Here is a 14,954-nt window from a genome sequence, read left to right as displayed (position 1 = left end):
CCCTCTAGTACCTGGCACCATAGGATTCCACCTTTGGGATGATGTCTTCTTTAGCATAGTCATCAAATATCTTTGAAGTGCGTGGAGGTAGGGCATTGATAAGTGCTGAGCCATCAATGATGACTGCATCTCCCCTTGGTTCTCTGTCTGGGATGTTCACTTGCGCTTCAAGAATTTCATCCAGCAGTGACTTCAAAAAAAATTTTTGTTTTCAAATTTTTCAAAGTTTGGATTTTCAAATGGCCAATGGGCAGATTTGATCAGAAAGCCCTGCAGAACAGAAATGCCAAATTTGATGCTTGTATCATAATTTGCACGATTTTTCTACTATCTACTACACTAAAAGGGAGGAGGACATCAAAAAGTTTGCCAAGTCTGCGATTTCCATACGTAATAAACTAAGATGGCCCCTTTCATTGGTGCCCAAGTATTATAACAAAATAGGGATTACCCACATGTATACAACTTAAATTGCCTTTATAACTACAATATAGCAGAATCACACTTGAATCACTGACATAAAATAATTTTCATGGAAGCAGAATAGAGCAAGGAGGAAGAAGAATCACATTCCAAGAATTATAAACAAATCAAACGCAAAAAAAATTTGAATCAATGCCTCGTTACTCAATGCTAGGGTGAGAATGGAATCAACCAATGAATGCACCTTTCAATCTCTTGAGTGCTTCGGTGTTCCAGAATTCCGCTTGAGCCATTATTTCCTGCTCTTTGGTCATGACTGCATTTTGCAACTTTTTGTGCGCATTAAGTTGCTCAACCAACACTTTAGGCTGCAAAAGAAAAACAAATGTGTTAAAGTTTAAAAACATTGTCCAAGCAACATACAACAGATGGAAAGTTAAACAACCAAATTAAATTCTTAAACATACCTCCAAATTGTGTGTGAACTTCACAGAAGCTACAACTATGTTTCTGAGGACATAGTTGAAATGGGCAAGTAGCAGCTCGAATAAGATTTTAGGTGTTAAATTTGCTACAGCAATGATAGGAATTACACATGAACAGATTTGCATATGATTGAAAGGTCTTGTAATTTGAACTACATCATTTTCAATCATTTTAAAGTATTGTACTTTTAACTGTCTTCAGATCTGTCAGCTGAGAGAAATGTCATTAATTTCCAACATATTGGAATAAATAGAGACGCCCACTCTGACTGGTAGGTTGGCTGCTCGATTCTAAACAAGGTCAAAGCTTATATAAATGGTTTGTGCTATATCCTCACTCGATGCTCAGCATGTAGAGGACATAGCACTTATAAATAGCATGGGTTGGGAATCCATGGGGGAGAGATTTCTGTTCAAAATAATGCTGACTGCCAAGAGAAAGCGACATCTATATGGCGTCACCGGCACCTACGGTGCTCCAGGAAGTTACTTCCCACAAGGTGGATGGCTGGGCTGTGTTTGCCTCGTGTTAAAAGAAAAGTCCTTTGTTGCCTGGTCTCGGTCTGCATGTGTACGCCTGGTGTTGGCTTAATGGTTAGGGTGGTGGGCTTGGAATCCGAGTTCAAATCCTGCTCGGTTGTTGAATTAGTACCAGGTGGGGTTGACTCAGCTTGTCATCCTTCCGAGGTCGGAAAAATGAGCACCAGCTTAGCTTGCTGGGATGATTGAGCCATTCGAGTATCCTGTGTCGGAGTGGCGACCTGTCCAGGATTGTGTCCAATAGCCCAGGAGACTGTTAGGTAGCACCAATGCTCTGCACAGAGTATGGTCCCAATTGATGGATGGATGTCCCAGGAGACTGCTTTGGCAGCACCAATGCTCTGTAGAGTATGGTCCCAAAGGATGGATGGATGTCTGCATGTGTACATGACAGCTCTACCACAAGCTCTCCAGACTGTAGGAAAAAAAAAAAAGAAAAAAGGGGCATGATCTTCAAAAATATAACTATCTCCCTCCTCGACGTCCTTGGTATACCATAATCTTCCGAATGGGGACAAAAACAAAGAATATCCAGTGATCTTTTTGAAGGACCATCAAAATATAATGGGCATCAAAATATAATTTGAAGGACCTTCTAACACACTTTACTCCGAACATATTCTGTTCATACTTCTGAAATCTTCACATTATTTGTTCCATGTATTTACGCAGGTGATAGCAGATTCAAAAAATCTCATATAGATACATTTTTAGAGGGAATCGATGACGTCACAATCAGCAGCGTTCGGCGGCAAACCGACGGCTGGGTCCCAGACGACGTGCTTTACTTAACCAAGTCCATGACATCAGGACATTTGTTCAACTCAGCATTTACAACTTTTATCCTGCCATGTTGTTAATCTGTTGATGGAGGGAATATAGAAACGATGAACAATGTCAAATCGTTCATGTTACTCATCCGGCACGATGTGTCAAGGACAACAATCTAAAGCGGCTGGTCTCAAACGCTACCATGGGCACCCAAACACACCACCAATATGAACTGAGCTGTTGAATATGGCACAAAACATCCAAAGAAACTACCGTAACCGAGTATTGTGATCTGTCCTGTCCCCCATTCCTGTCGTAGACGGGTATCTGCTAGTTCAATTTCAGTAAGATGTTCTCATTCATAAACTGATAAGACAGACAGACGTGAACCAATTGCTTAACCCCACTTTTTGATTCACGTGTGCGGGGTATAAATCAGAAAATAAAAGACAACAGTATATTGAAAATAAAGAGGGGGGTGGAGAACACGAACACACGCACGCACGCACGCACGCACGCACGCACGCACGCACGCACGCACGCACGCACGCACGCACGCACGCACGCACGCACGCACACACACACACACACACACACACACACACACACACACACACACACACACACACACACACACACACACACACACACACACACACACACACACACACGTTGTGCAAGCAGATGTTCCACTTCTAAAAGGTGTACCAACTGTCTGTGTCCTTGCTTCCTCTTTCCCTCCGTCCATAACCAATGCTGCATTCATTACCTCTGCCACCAAAGGTGAAGGAGGTTATGTTTTCAGCCCCTTCTGTCTGTTTGTTTGTTTGTTTGTTTGTTTGTTTGTGTACAGGATATTTCAAAAAGTTGTGGACGGATCTGGATGAAATTTTGTGGACAGGTTTGTTGTGTGACAAGAACGAACTGATTAGATTTTGGTGAAGATCCGGATCAGACTACGAGAATTTTTTAAACGATTCTTCACCATTGAGAGAAAGGGCTCAAAACTATATATAGCATGATATTTCAAGAATGTATTGGGCCAGATATGTTATCGTGGATCAGGAATTACGGAGCGGAGGTATGTGCTCTACCGAGTGCCCTTCTCGTCTAACTTCAGAATGGCTACACTCCTCTTGACAATTGTGTGAAAGCGCGAGGGCAGAAATCTCTCGTGAAGATGCCCAGTCATTTTAATGCATCACAATATTCAACAACTACTTGGAATGATACTCAAGCACTCTCAGCAGCAGGACAAAGCAAATTTCAAATGCAATGGATGAGCTTATCCTGTTATTTTAAACAGATTACACTTGACCAGTTACAAATGAAACTTGACCGGCTTATTTGATGCTCTGCAGGATAACAATGTTCAACATGGTTCATTCTGTTCCATTCAACGCATTTTGATGCCATTGTCCATTTTGTTCTCCAGAGAATTTCTCAATTTCACCCCTCAATTTTATCTTTGTTCTCCCTCTGTTTCTTCCAGGGCCTTCTCGAGGTTGCCAGTTTGTAATTCCTGTTGTCCACCGGTAGTCCGTTCTTGCTCAGTGTCCTCCCCAGTTTCTTTTCAGTATTTGGTGACAAGAAAAAAAAAATCAAGCAATTTTGTTTTCTGCCTGATCAATTAGCTTCTCTTCTTGTCCGTTTTGGTTACGCCAAGATAACATCTTACCATGGCTCTTTGCATGGTGATCAATTTTTGCTCCATCTTCTATGTTAGAGACGACGATTAACTGCTGTGTTGTCCTGATAAAATGTAATTGCTATTATCTTCAACTTTGCAATGAACTTTTAAATGTTTGTTTTTAATTATTTATGCGTACAATTTAAACGTCAATATTTCTTTGTCATATAAATTTTATTCCAATCTTTACACTCTCAAAATTGAACTTGTCCCTCAGAATTTTCAGTTTTTCAGAATTCTTGCCTCGACCACCAAAGGTGGACGGAGGTTATGTTTTCAACCCTGTCTATGAGCAGGATATATAAAAAAAGTTGTGGATGGATTTGGACAAAACTTGGTGAACAGGTTGCATGTGTGACAGTCAAATTTATTCGATCTTGGTGAAGATCCAGATCCAGATCAAAGAGTTTATTAATTTTATTAATTGATTCTTCACCATTGAGAGATGGGGCAAAAAATGACATATAGTACGAGATTTCAAAAAGTTGTGAATGGATTATGACAAAACTTGATGGATGAATTGGGGAGGTAGGTGACAAAAACAAGCTGATTCAATTGTGGTTCAGGTCCAAATCCAGATCCGGCCTATCAGTGGGATACAAAATGTAAAACTGTTCACTCTGGCGGAGGTATGCACTCCACCGAGTGCAGTTATAGTTTGACATGAAGACGATCTCATTTGGCTATCCTTGGTTGTTTTGGCTTTCTCCATCAACAATCATTCCATTCAAACTGACTTGCCATTTCAATTTAGAAGGCTTCAGTTCCCTATCCACCTAAGTTTTGCAATGAGCATCAACAAGGCACACAAACAATCACTCAAAGTTGTTGGCCTCAACCTGCAAAGCCCATGCCTTTCTCATGGCCAACTCTACGTTGGTTGTTCCAGAATTGACAATGGCAAAAACGTTTGCATCTTAGCTCCACATGGAAAAACATGCAACATTGTCTATCCTGAATCTCTACAAGGATAACAAAAAGAAAAAAACAAGTCAAACTGATAAAATGTGATGTGAAATCCTCGGTGCTGAAGAAAAGGAAACAATGCTGGAGAAGAAAGGCAGAAAGAGGAACAAAGAGAACGGCAGAAAGAGGGAAAAAAATTAAAAAGAAGAGAAGAAAGGCAGAAAGAGGGGGAAAAAAGAGAAGAAAGGCAGAAAGAGGACAAAAAGGAGAAGAAAGGCAGAAAGAGGAAAAAGGAGAAGAAAGGCAGAAAGAGGAAAAAGGAGAAGAAAGGCAGAAAGAGGAAAAAGGAGAAGAAAGGCAGAAAGAGGAACACAGGGAGGAGGAGGAAGACAGAATAACAATGAAAAGACAACAAAGAACAAAGGAAGGAGAGGCTGAAAGAAAAAGAAAGATACGAGAAACAACTAGGGCACTCGGCAGAGCACATACCTCCACCATGCAATGCCTGATCCACGAGAACATATCAGGCACAATACATTTTTAAAACATCATGCTATATATCGTTTTTGGCCCTATCTCTCAATGGCGAAGAATCACTTAAAAAATTATCAGATCCGGATCCGGATTCGGATCTTCACCAAAATTGAATCAATTCTTTGTCATACACCCAACGTGTTCACCAAGTTTCGTCCGAATCCTTCCACAACTTTTTAAGATATCATGCTATCGATCATTTTTGGCCCAATCTCTCAAGGGTGAAGAATCATTTTAAAAATTCTAAAAGCCAGATCCAGATCTTCATCAAAATGTAATCAGTTCGTCCTTGTCACACACCCAACCTGTCCACAAAATTTCATCCGGATAAGTCCACAACTTTATGAAATATCCTGCACACAAACAAATAAGCAGACAGACAGACAGCAGACAGAGACAGACAGACAGGGGTGAAAACAACCTCCTTCACCTTTGGTGGCACAGTTAAAAAGGCAGAAGGACACAAAGATGACAAAAAACAAGGAATAACAAAAATCCAGAGCAAGTGATACTTCTCAACAGCAAAAAAGCAAGATTTGGAGCAAACACCGCAACAATGACTGCATTCTGCCCTCTTGTGCCTGCGATCTCCCAGTCATTGTGTTGTACTTCAGTTGGTTGTCCGTACTAACTGGTTCAGGAGGACACAGTTCAAGCCTATGAAACCTCTGCCATCCGTGTGATGTGGGGCCATTGCCTTAAAATACAAAACACACAGTAAATGTCGCTTTGTGTTGAGGTGCGGCAGTGATGGTCATGTTTAACCCTCGACCAGTCAAAGATCCCTGGGGGGTTAAACACTGCAAGGTAAGCCTTGTTCTTATTTGCTGTCTCTGTCTCTGTCTCTGTCTCTGTCTCTGTCTCTGTCTCTGTCTCTGTCTCAACCTCTCCTCCCCCCCGTCTCAATGCTCCCTCTCTTGGTATTCCCGTGAGCGAAGCGATGGGTGGTATTTGCTGGTAAAAAATAAAAGGTGGTAAAGCAATGTGTTCTTGGTACCAAAAATATTTGCATTTCCTTCAATTTTGCAGATCCCATATTGGCTCAAACTACAAATAAAGCATCAAAAATTGCCATTCTGGAGAAAATATGCTTTAAAAAAAGTGATAAAAATAATAGGACTGTAAAATAAGCGAATTAACAAATGCATAGTTAAATAAACGGCACCAAAATTCCTGAAAACAAAATTGACAAACTTTTAAAATAATAATAAATAGTCGCAATGTACAATTCCACTTACCCTGAATTCAGAAAGGACATTGGAATGTGTGGCCACTCGAACCTCAGAGTTTACTGGGAAGGAAGGAATAAGAGTTCAAAGGGCTAATCAATGTGGGGAAGAGAGGGGGGGGAGAGGGGAAAGACTAAAGAAAAGCAGAAACATTGAAACAAACTGCTGTTGTTGCAAGTACTCGTACAAGCAATCTTACCCAAGGCCTCCCGAAGTTTATTTATGAGATCTTCGTCGTAAATATTCCGCTGTTTCCAAATGTTGAAAATTCTTTCAGCATTTTTCCTTATGGATGGATCCCTGCATAACAAAAAGCAGCATTGCAACTAATCAAATTCAAAAAACACATACAAAAGCACATACAAGTGTGATCAGACAATGTGGGAGGTGGAGCTTGCCAACACAAGACAATATTGATACAAAGTGGCCAGCCCACAGACACACAAACCAGTGCAAAGCAGCTGCCTTCGTCAAGTGTTACTTTTCATATGAAACAGGCCACTATATGCAAGCCATCTGAGAGGAAAGGGCTAACTCCCAACAAACCACCTCCCCCAATAAACCAAATATGAGATGAACACATTGTTACCCTTGCCAGAGGAGAGGGTATTGCATTTGGGTCATTTGTTTGTTTGTTTATCCACAGAGAAAGAGAGTATGTCTGTTACATGCTATTGAAATAATGATACTGGGACATGATAATGATAATTACAATGATACATAATTATAATGGTAACGAGAATGAACTCCATGGCACACCATCACAAATCCCCATGCTTCCCACCTAAAACAAGGTTGAAATATGGCAAAAATCTAGAAAGGAATGACCCAATATCAAATTTTGAGTCAATTTTTTTTCGGTTTTCACCCTTGTGACCCCCAAGTTTCCATCCACTGGGGCATGAACCAATGGTCAACTCCAATAAAATCGTTAAATATTTAATGTGCCACCCCCAATGTTGATTGCATATACAAAGTTCTGTTGAAAAATGTTTAAAAATGTGCCCATAATTGCATTTTTTTTTAGTATTTGACCTTTTGACTCTGCCAATGGGGGCAGGCCAAAAATGATAATGCTCTCGCACTTTATTGGCACGTGGTGATCATAACAACCACCAAATTTGGTGAATTTCTGCACAACCATTTAAGAGGAGATCGTGTGATGGACGGACAGATTAAAACAAACAAACAGGAGCAGATTACAATAGCCACCCGTTTTTTCAAAAAGTGTGCAGATAATGATGACAATGATAAGGTACATGCTTATAATGGTATGGGAGTACGTCTATTAAGTATGTACCACTGAAAAACATAGGGGAAGTACCCCTGGATGCTCACCTGATAGCAGCTGGATAACAACCAGGGAACCACTGGTAGGCATGGATGACACACAAAATATGTAATGGAGAAGAAAGCAAACAACTATGGAATATTTTTTTAATGGCGTGAAGAAACTTTGGTACATCACGGGTGATCAAGGTTGTGATCAAGTTTCATCGAATTTGTGTGTGTGGTTTCAGAAAAGGAAGCAAATATCTATTTGGGGCAGAACAACCCCCTGTAAACTCCTTCTGTAGACCTCCCCCCCCCCAAACGTCGATTTTTTTAATGCCGTTAACAAACTTTGATACATCATGGGTGATGAAGGATGTGGTCAAGTTTCATCAGAAATGCATGTGGTTCCTGAGGAAAAAGCAAATACCTATTTTGGGGGGAAACCCCCGTAAACCTCCTTCAGGCCAGATTATTTAATGCCATGAAATAACTTTGGTACGAGCCTGGCATTGACTGAGCAGTTAGGGTGGTGGCTTGGGACCATAGAGTCCTGAGTTTGAGCCCCGTTTTTCAATGAATTAACACCAGGGAGTTGACTCAGCCTATTATCCTTCCGAGGTCGACGAAATGAGCACCAATGTACTGGTAACAGGGGCACTACATCAGCGGCATACACGATGGGAACTTTAGTGCAACCACGGTGATGAAAGTTGTGGTAAAGTTTCATCAAAACTGCATGTGTAGTTTCAGAGAAGAAGTTGAAAATATTTGTGGATGGACGAATGGACTGACGACAAGCCATCCCGTAAGCTCCCCGGAACTACGTTCCAGGTGAGATAAAATGAGTAGAGTACAACTATTAATGACGTACTATTGGAACATAAGAATGCCCATTAATGACGCACTAATGAAATGCAAGTATTATGGTTATTAATGCAATTTTGTAATTTGAGTATGTACATTAATTATGTTTCATTGGAAGGTGAGCACGTCTATTAATTACCTACAACCTAAATGGGAGCATGTCTATTATTTATACAGTAGAAACTGGATAATAAGCATATGCACCTATTTTTAGATTTAGTGGAGCACCTTTGCGCTTATATGTATTTGAAAAACCATGACATGCACTTATAATGGGAAATGTTCTTCAGATTAGATGCATGGGCCAGTGAGCAGCAATAATGATTACAGCCAGCTTTATCCAAGCATTGACTACCCATCTCTACCTGACCTGAACCTCAGCAAGCTGACCAGCTTTCTTGGCCCACTTACAGGTGTCACCAGCACTCAAGGTAATGTGTGCGACCTGTTTATCATAAGGTCGCAGTTCAACGTTTGTTCAACTCGCCCTTGTTTATCAATTTGTAGTTTGACCAAATGTTTTCATTCCTTACTTGAGAAATCCTTGCATACTTTGACTTTTATACTTTTAATATGCTTCACACTAACACTACTCCAAATAATGGGACTTCCTGAACTTTGCTGTCTTACACATGCTTTTGCATGCATCGTTTTAACCATTTTCAAGAGTATGTTGCATTTGACTACCATATTACGTGGTGTATTAACCATGTTTTTTAATCGGCGAGAAAAGTTAAAAGTCGGGGGTGCGGTTAATCCACAGGTATAGAAAATAATCGGTCTGAAAAACAATATTATTTTCCATATGTGCTGATATGTATTCCAAAAGCCATGACCTGTACTTATAATGGTAAATGTTCTTTAGAATGGCTGCATAGATGTCAGTTTTTACATCATTGCAATTTTAATTGTTCGTACTTCAAACAAATTCGAAATACACTTTCGGTCATCGAGCACATACATGTTTAAACTCCACGACAAGTTAGTTTTCAATGTCCGGGTAAAATGCCCGTCTTCTGCTTCCTATCATCATCGAACCTTTCTCTCTGAACAATGATTAACTCATTCTTCACTTGTGTTGTCCGAATTTAGTACACATCTGATTCTTACAAGAGTTGTAAAACTCGATAATCTCAATTTTCTTTTAATGAGTGTGTGATCGACGCTTCACAGGCGTGTCCATTTTGATTGTGATGAAAAAAAAAATGTTCTTACAACCCTTTATCAAAAAGGGTCGTAAAATTAAAACACTTTTCCGACCCTTGTTAAACATCGTTTTGAACGTACAACTCTTGTAAGAACCAATTCCAGACGTGTAAGAAATTTGGACTTAAAGTTTATGTAGCAATCACAATATAATGGGCATAAACCTGGAACTTCCAACACATTTTTCTCCGAACATATTCTGTTCATACTTCCAAAATCTTCACATTATATGTTCCATGTATTTATGCAGGTGATAGCAGATTCAAAAAATCGAATATAGATAGAATTTTCAGAGGAAATCAATGACGTCACAATCAGCAGCGTTTCGCAGCAAACCGACGGCCGGGTCCCAGACGACATGCTTTACTTGACTAAGTCCATGAGTTCAGGACGTTTGTTCAACTCAGCATTTACGACTTTTATCCTGCCATGTTGTTAATCTGTTTATGGAGGTAATATAGAAACGATGAATATGTCAAATCATTCATGTTACTCGTCCAGCACTATGTGTCAAGACCAACAATCTAAAGCAACTGGTCTCAAACGCTACCATGGGCACCCAGACACGCCCCACCAATATGAACTGAGCTGTTGAATATGGCACAAAACATCCAAAGAAACTACCGTAACCGAGTATTGTGATCCGTCCTGTCCCCCATACCGTCGTAGACGGGTATCTGCTTGTACCAATAAAACACGAAATACTGTCGTATTTGAGTTGATAATATTCTCAGTTTTCAAAGCCTTACTATGACGTTTTTATATGCGCTTACTTTTAATGGAGAAATTAAATAGGGAGGCCCATGTGCGCTGATTTTTCATATGCGCTTATATTCACGTGTATGCTTATTATCAAGATTCTGTGCACTGTTTGAACATGAGTTGGACCATGAGTATGTCTAGTAATTATGTATTATTTGACCGGGCCTATATCTATTAACTAGAGCAAAGTCGAGGACGCACAATCGTAAATCCCCACACTTCTCACCTAAAGCAAAGTTGAATAAGAACGGCACTCAGTAGAGCACGTAGCTCTGCCAGGCTGAACAGTTTAAGTTTTGTATCCCATTGATTGGCCGGATCTGCATCTGGACCTTAACCAAAATCTAATCAGCTTGTTCTCATCACCAAGTTGTCATAATCCACCCACAACTTTTTGAAATCTCATGCTGTATATTGTTTTTAGCCCCATCACTCAATGGAGAACAATCACTTTTAAAATTCTCAGATCCGTAACCTGACCTTCACAAAACGAATCAATTTGTCCTGGTCACATACCAACCTGTCCACCAAGTTTTGTCAAAATCCATCCATAACTTTGAGATATATCATTTTTGTCCATCTCAATGGTGAAAAAGCACGTAAATTCCTTTTTATATGGCCGGTATTAGACCAAAAGACATGGCCGATTATTTTGCTCCTTCATGATGCATGTCATGGATGAGCGTGCATTTCACATGATAAAAAGAAGAAAAATATGAAGAATTCGACCCTGCAAATCCACAGTTAATTTTTCCACCAGTTTTCATGAAAAATGAAGCAAGACGTCCGTTTTTGTTGCCGGGTCCACTATGGAAAGAGGCTGGGAAATAGTACATCATCGCTCTTACATTTATTAGTGAATCAACATCACCGTTGCAAGATTGACCAGCTAGCCATGTTCAATTGACCGACGAGCATAATCATTACTCCGAACATTAGGCTGTGCAGGAACAGCAATGACGGCCTCCATGGCATCAACCACGGACATTGTCGGTCTGAGAAAACAGTGCATAATGCACCTTTATAGTGCAGTTTCAAACTGTTTGCGATTTTCCAGAAGTATCTGTCAGAAATTCCGATCTTGTGCTGTAAGGTGGAAGTTGATATATGATCCCCCTGGAGGCTGATATCGTCAGGAAAGCAGAGGCTGATATCGTCTCCATTGCCCTCCACAAAGTGCTCTTCTCTGAAAATATTAATGTTACTTACATCCTTGTATTTTTTTTCCAAGAAAATTATATTAATCCCCTTTCAATTTATACATTTATGGATACCCTCAAAGTTGCAGGTATAACCTCTTTCAAATGGGTACTGCTGATGAGACTGCAATGCCTCCGAACAAGGATGTACTGTCACAGCATTTCCAGCGAGCAAACTACCAGGCTGCCATCTACCAAGTGAGCCTTGGTGTAGTGCCCAGATGTGCAATCTCCCCATGGTAGAGGTTGGAAAATTGCGTACAACGACATCACCATCCATTGGATGGATCTGCCCCGAGCACTTGACAGTATTCTGGAATTCACTCATTGTACATGTAAAAAAAAAAAAAAAACACATGCACCCAAGGCAAATGCAGTTGTTTTGAAAAGCAGCTTCCAAAGCTGCTTGTGCAAGTGTGCAGACTGTGAAAATTTGCCAAATGAACAAGCCACACAAGCCAACGATGATTCAGAAGAGGAATAATTGAAATAAATGTGGCCGATTCAATTTACAAGTGAACATTTTGTACTGCACAGCACATTTCACATAAACACCTGGAGGGAATTATAAAGTAAAAACCAGATTGGTATTTTGGTGAATATGAAGAACAAATTCATGTTTCCTTGTTTGGTTGTCAGTTCTTTCACTTTCATTTAGACATTATTCCAAATAGACACGATTCATTTTTTTTATTTTTTCAATAAAATTATTGAACTACATTATAATTTAAGTTGCTTTGTTCATCAGAATTCACATAACCTTAGACAGAATGCTTATCAACTCTGGTTGATTCATACAAGTGTCCTGTTTGGGTTGAAGAGTAAAAGCAGGATTTTTTTTTGTAAAGGTGTATTGGGGCGTACGACTGTGTATTTAATGTATTAAAAAGAAGAAGAAATAAACAGTGACCAGCAATGCAAAATGAGCACAGAAGTGTCACACCTTTTTCCCTTGTTTTGTCATACATATATTCAAAAACAAAATTGAAGAAATTAAAGGAAATTGATTGGCTTTATTCATGAAAAACATTACAGCCAGTAATTTAATTGTATCGCATCACAATCAGTGTACATTTGCTTTCATCACAAGTTTATATAATTATAATACGAATTTTATCAAACCCAAATTATAACAACAGGAATGCAGGAACGTACCTAATGATAGCTTTAATTTATTATAAAATTAGTAATTGAGAGGAAATGAGCCTGGTGTGGCTTAGTGGTAAAGGCAGTGGCTTGGGATCCTTGGAGTCCTGAGTTCGAGCCTCGCTGGCTGCTGAGTTAGCATCAGGGGGTTTGACTCAGCCTGTCATCCTTCCGAAGGTTGGCAAAATGAGCACCAGTATACTGGTAATTATCCCTGCAGGGTCGATAAGGCGACTAAAGGGTTGGCGTCAGGAAGGGCATCCGAAAGTAAAAACATTGCCACAAGAAAGGGTACCATGATTGGAGCCTGCAAAAAAGCTGACCCCTGCTCAGGGATAAAGGCTTTCAAATGGTGCGATGATGACTAATTGAGGGGAAATTCATCATATTGAAAGCATTGAAATAATGCAAACAAGGCTTTAGGGACAGGGATTTGAGGGGGTGAGGTGGTTTTTTTGGGGGGGGAGGTAATGCAATTTCCCAGCCACACCCAAAGCTGCTCATGTAAAAACTGCATAACAGTCCAATTTCCAGAATGAATTTCGAATGAAAGACCTATTATCTGCAAACACCCCCCCCCCCTCCACCACACACAAACCCTATCCCCATCCCCAAATTAACCAAATGTTGAAATGTTGATGCTTTGGAAACAAGCAAGAGACAATATTCAAAATAACACCGCCATAACATTTTCTCACTGAAATATACACAATTCTCCAATATTGGCCAAGAGAGGGTGATGTTTTTATGAAACATAATTAAAATGTATATTAATCAAAAACTGGTTAGTTTTGGGATTGTGGATTTTGATATGAGCACTCAGCATATTATTGACGAATGAATTCAAGTGGTTCCACTTTACCCATTGAGGTGTGCCCCGGAAATAATTTTCTGGGCACGAGGCATGCCTCATGGTCGATATCCGGATAGTCACCAAAATCTAATAAATTTGGCCTTGTTACAAACCAAACCACTCCACCAAATTTCGTCTGAACCAGTCAACAACTATTTGAGATATCCTGATTAGAGATATACAAGATTAGAGGTAGTTTTAGGTAGTTGACCTTTTGACCCCACCCGAGGGGGCAGGGCCAAAAATGACACTGCTCATGCACCTACTTGCCATGTGGTGATCATAACTACCAAGTTTGATGAATTTCTGTCCAATTGTTTAGGAGGAGATAGCATGACAGATGGACAGACAGACAGGAGCAGAATATGTTTTTTTTTCCAAAATGTGTGGGGATAATTACTGCCATTCATGACCTACATACCTTTTAGACCTTGAGACGTACTGGAACAACATACCTTTTCGATGTTAAAACCACTTTATACCCTTGAGGCCATTTTTAAGATCACGGATCTGCCCATAAATCCCTTAGGCCAGTGTTTCTCAAACGGCAGGCCAAGACTCCAAAGAAGGTGGTGAGCGGGTTTCCAGAGGGAAGAGGGTGGGGGGGGGAGGGGTCGTGAGCTGTCTGCATGTTGTGAACAAGAAGGAAATAAAAATAGCCCAGATTCCAGCCTTTTAATTACTCCTGTAATCAGGGTTGGTACTAATGGGCACAGCCAGTTTTCCCCACCTGGGTATAAATAAATAAATAATATGGAATAGGCAAAGCCGAGAAGCGAACGTAGAATTCTTCTTACATATATCAAATTAAACCGTCTTTTTGCTATGAAAAAATAAATATTACCTTAACATTACCTTCACAACAACAACTACACCTCCTAGAACAGGATCTCATCTGCAAAAATAAATATTACCTCAACATTACCTTCACAACAACAACTACACCGCCTAGAACAGGATCTCATCTAAAAAAAAAAATTACCTCAACATTACCTTCACAACAACAACAACTACACCGCCGAGAACAGGATCTCATCTAAAAAAATTAATACTAGAAGTGAACGTAGTATT

General features: G+C 40.0%; 1 protein-coding gene across 2 annotated transcripts in view; it reads right to left on the bottom strand.

Moving 5' to 3' along the window:
- RPRD2 (regulation of nuclear pre-mRNA domain containing 2) overlaps window positions 1–14,954 on the bottom strand; it is a 140,242-nt gene that overhangs the window by 34,912 nt on the left and 90,376 nt on the right. For both annotated transcript variants that reach the window (XM_085850061.1, XM_085850060.1), the window contains exons 3-5: window positions 6,778–6,878; window positions 6,588–6,640; window positions 668–791 (exon numbers count right to left, since the gene is read on the bottom strand). In XM_085850061.1, the coding sequence (XP_085706187.1) occupies window positions 668–791; window positions 6,588–6,640; window positions 6,778–6,878 (278 nt within the window). The remainder of the gene's footprint in view (window positions 1–667; window positions 792–6,587; window positions 6,641–6,777; window positions 6,879–14,954) is intronic.

The sequence above is a fragment of the Eptatretus burgeri genome, chromosome 12, assembly GCF_056783735.1.
Source record: "Eptatretus burgeri isolate ZD-2024b chromosome 12, Ebu_testis_v1, whole genome shotgun sequence".
NCBI lineage: Eukaryota > Metazoa > Chordata > Myxini > Myxiniformes > Myxinidae > Eptatretus > Eptatretus burgeri.
The sequence above is the reverse complement of the archived record's forward strand: the minus strand, read 5'-3'. Positions and strand labels throughout refer to the sequence as shown.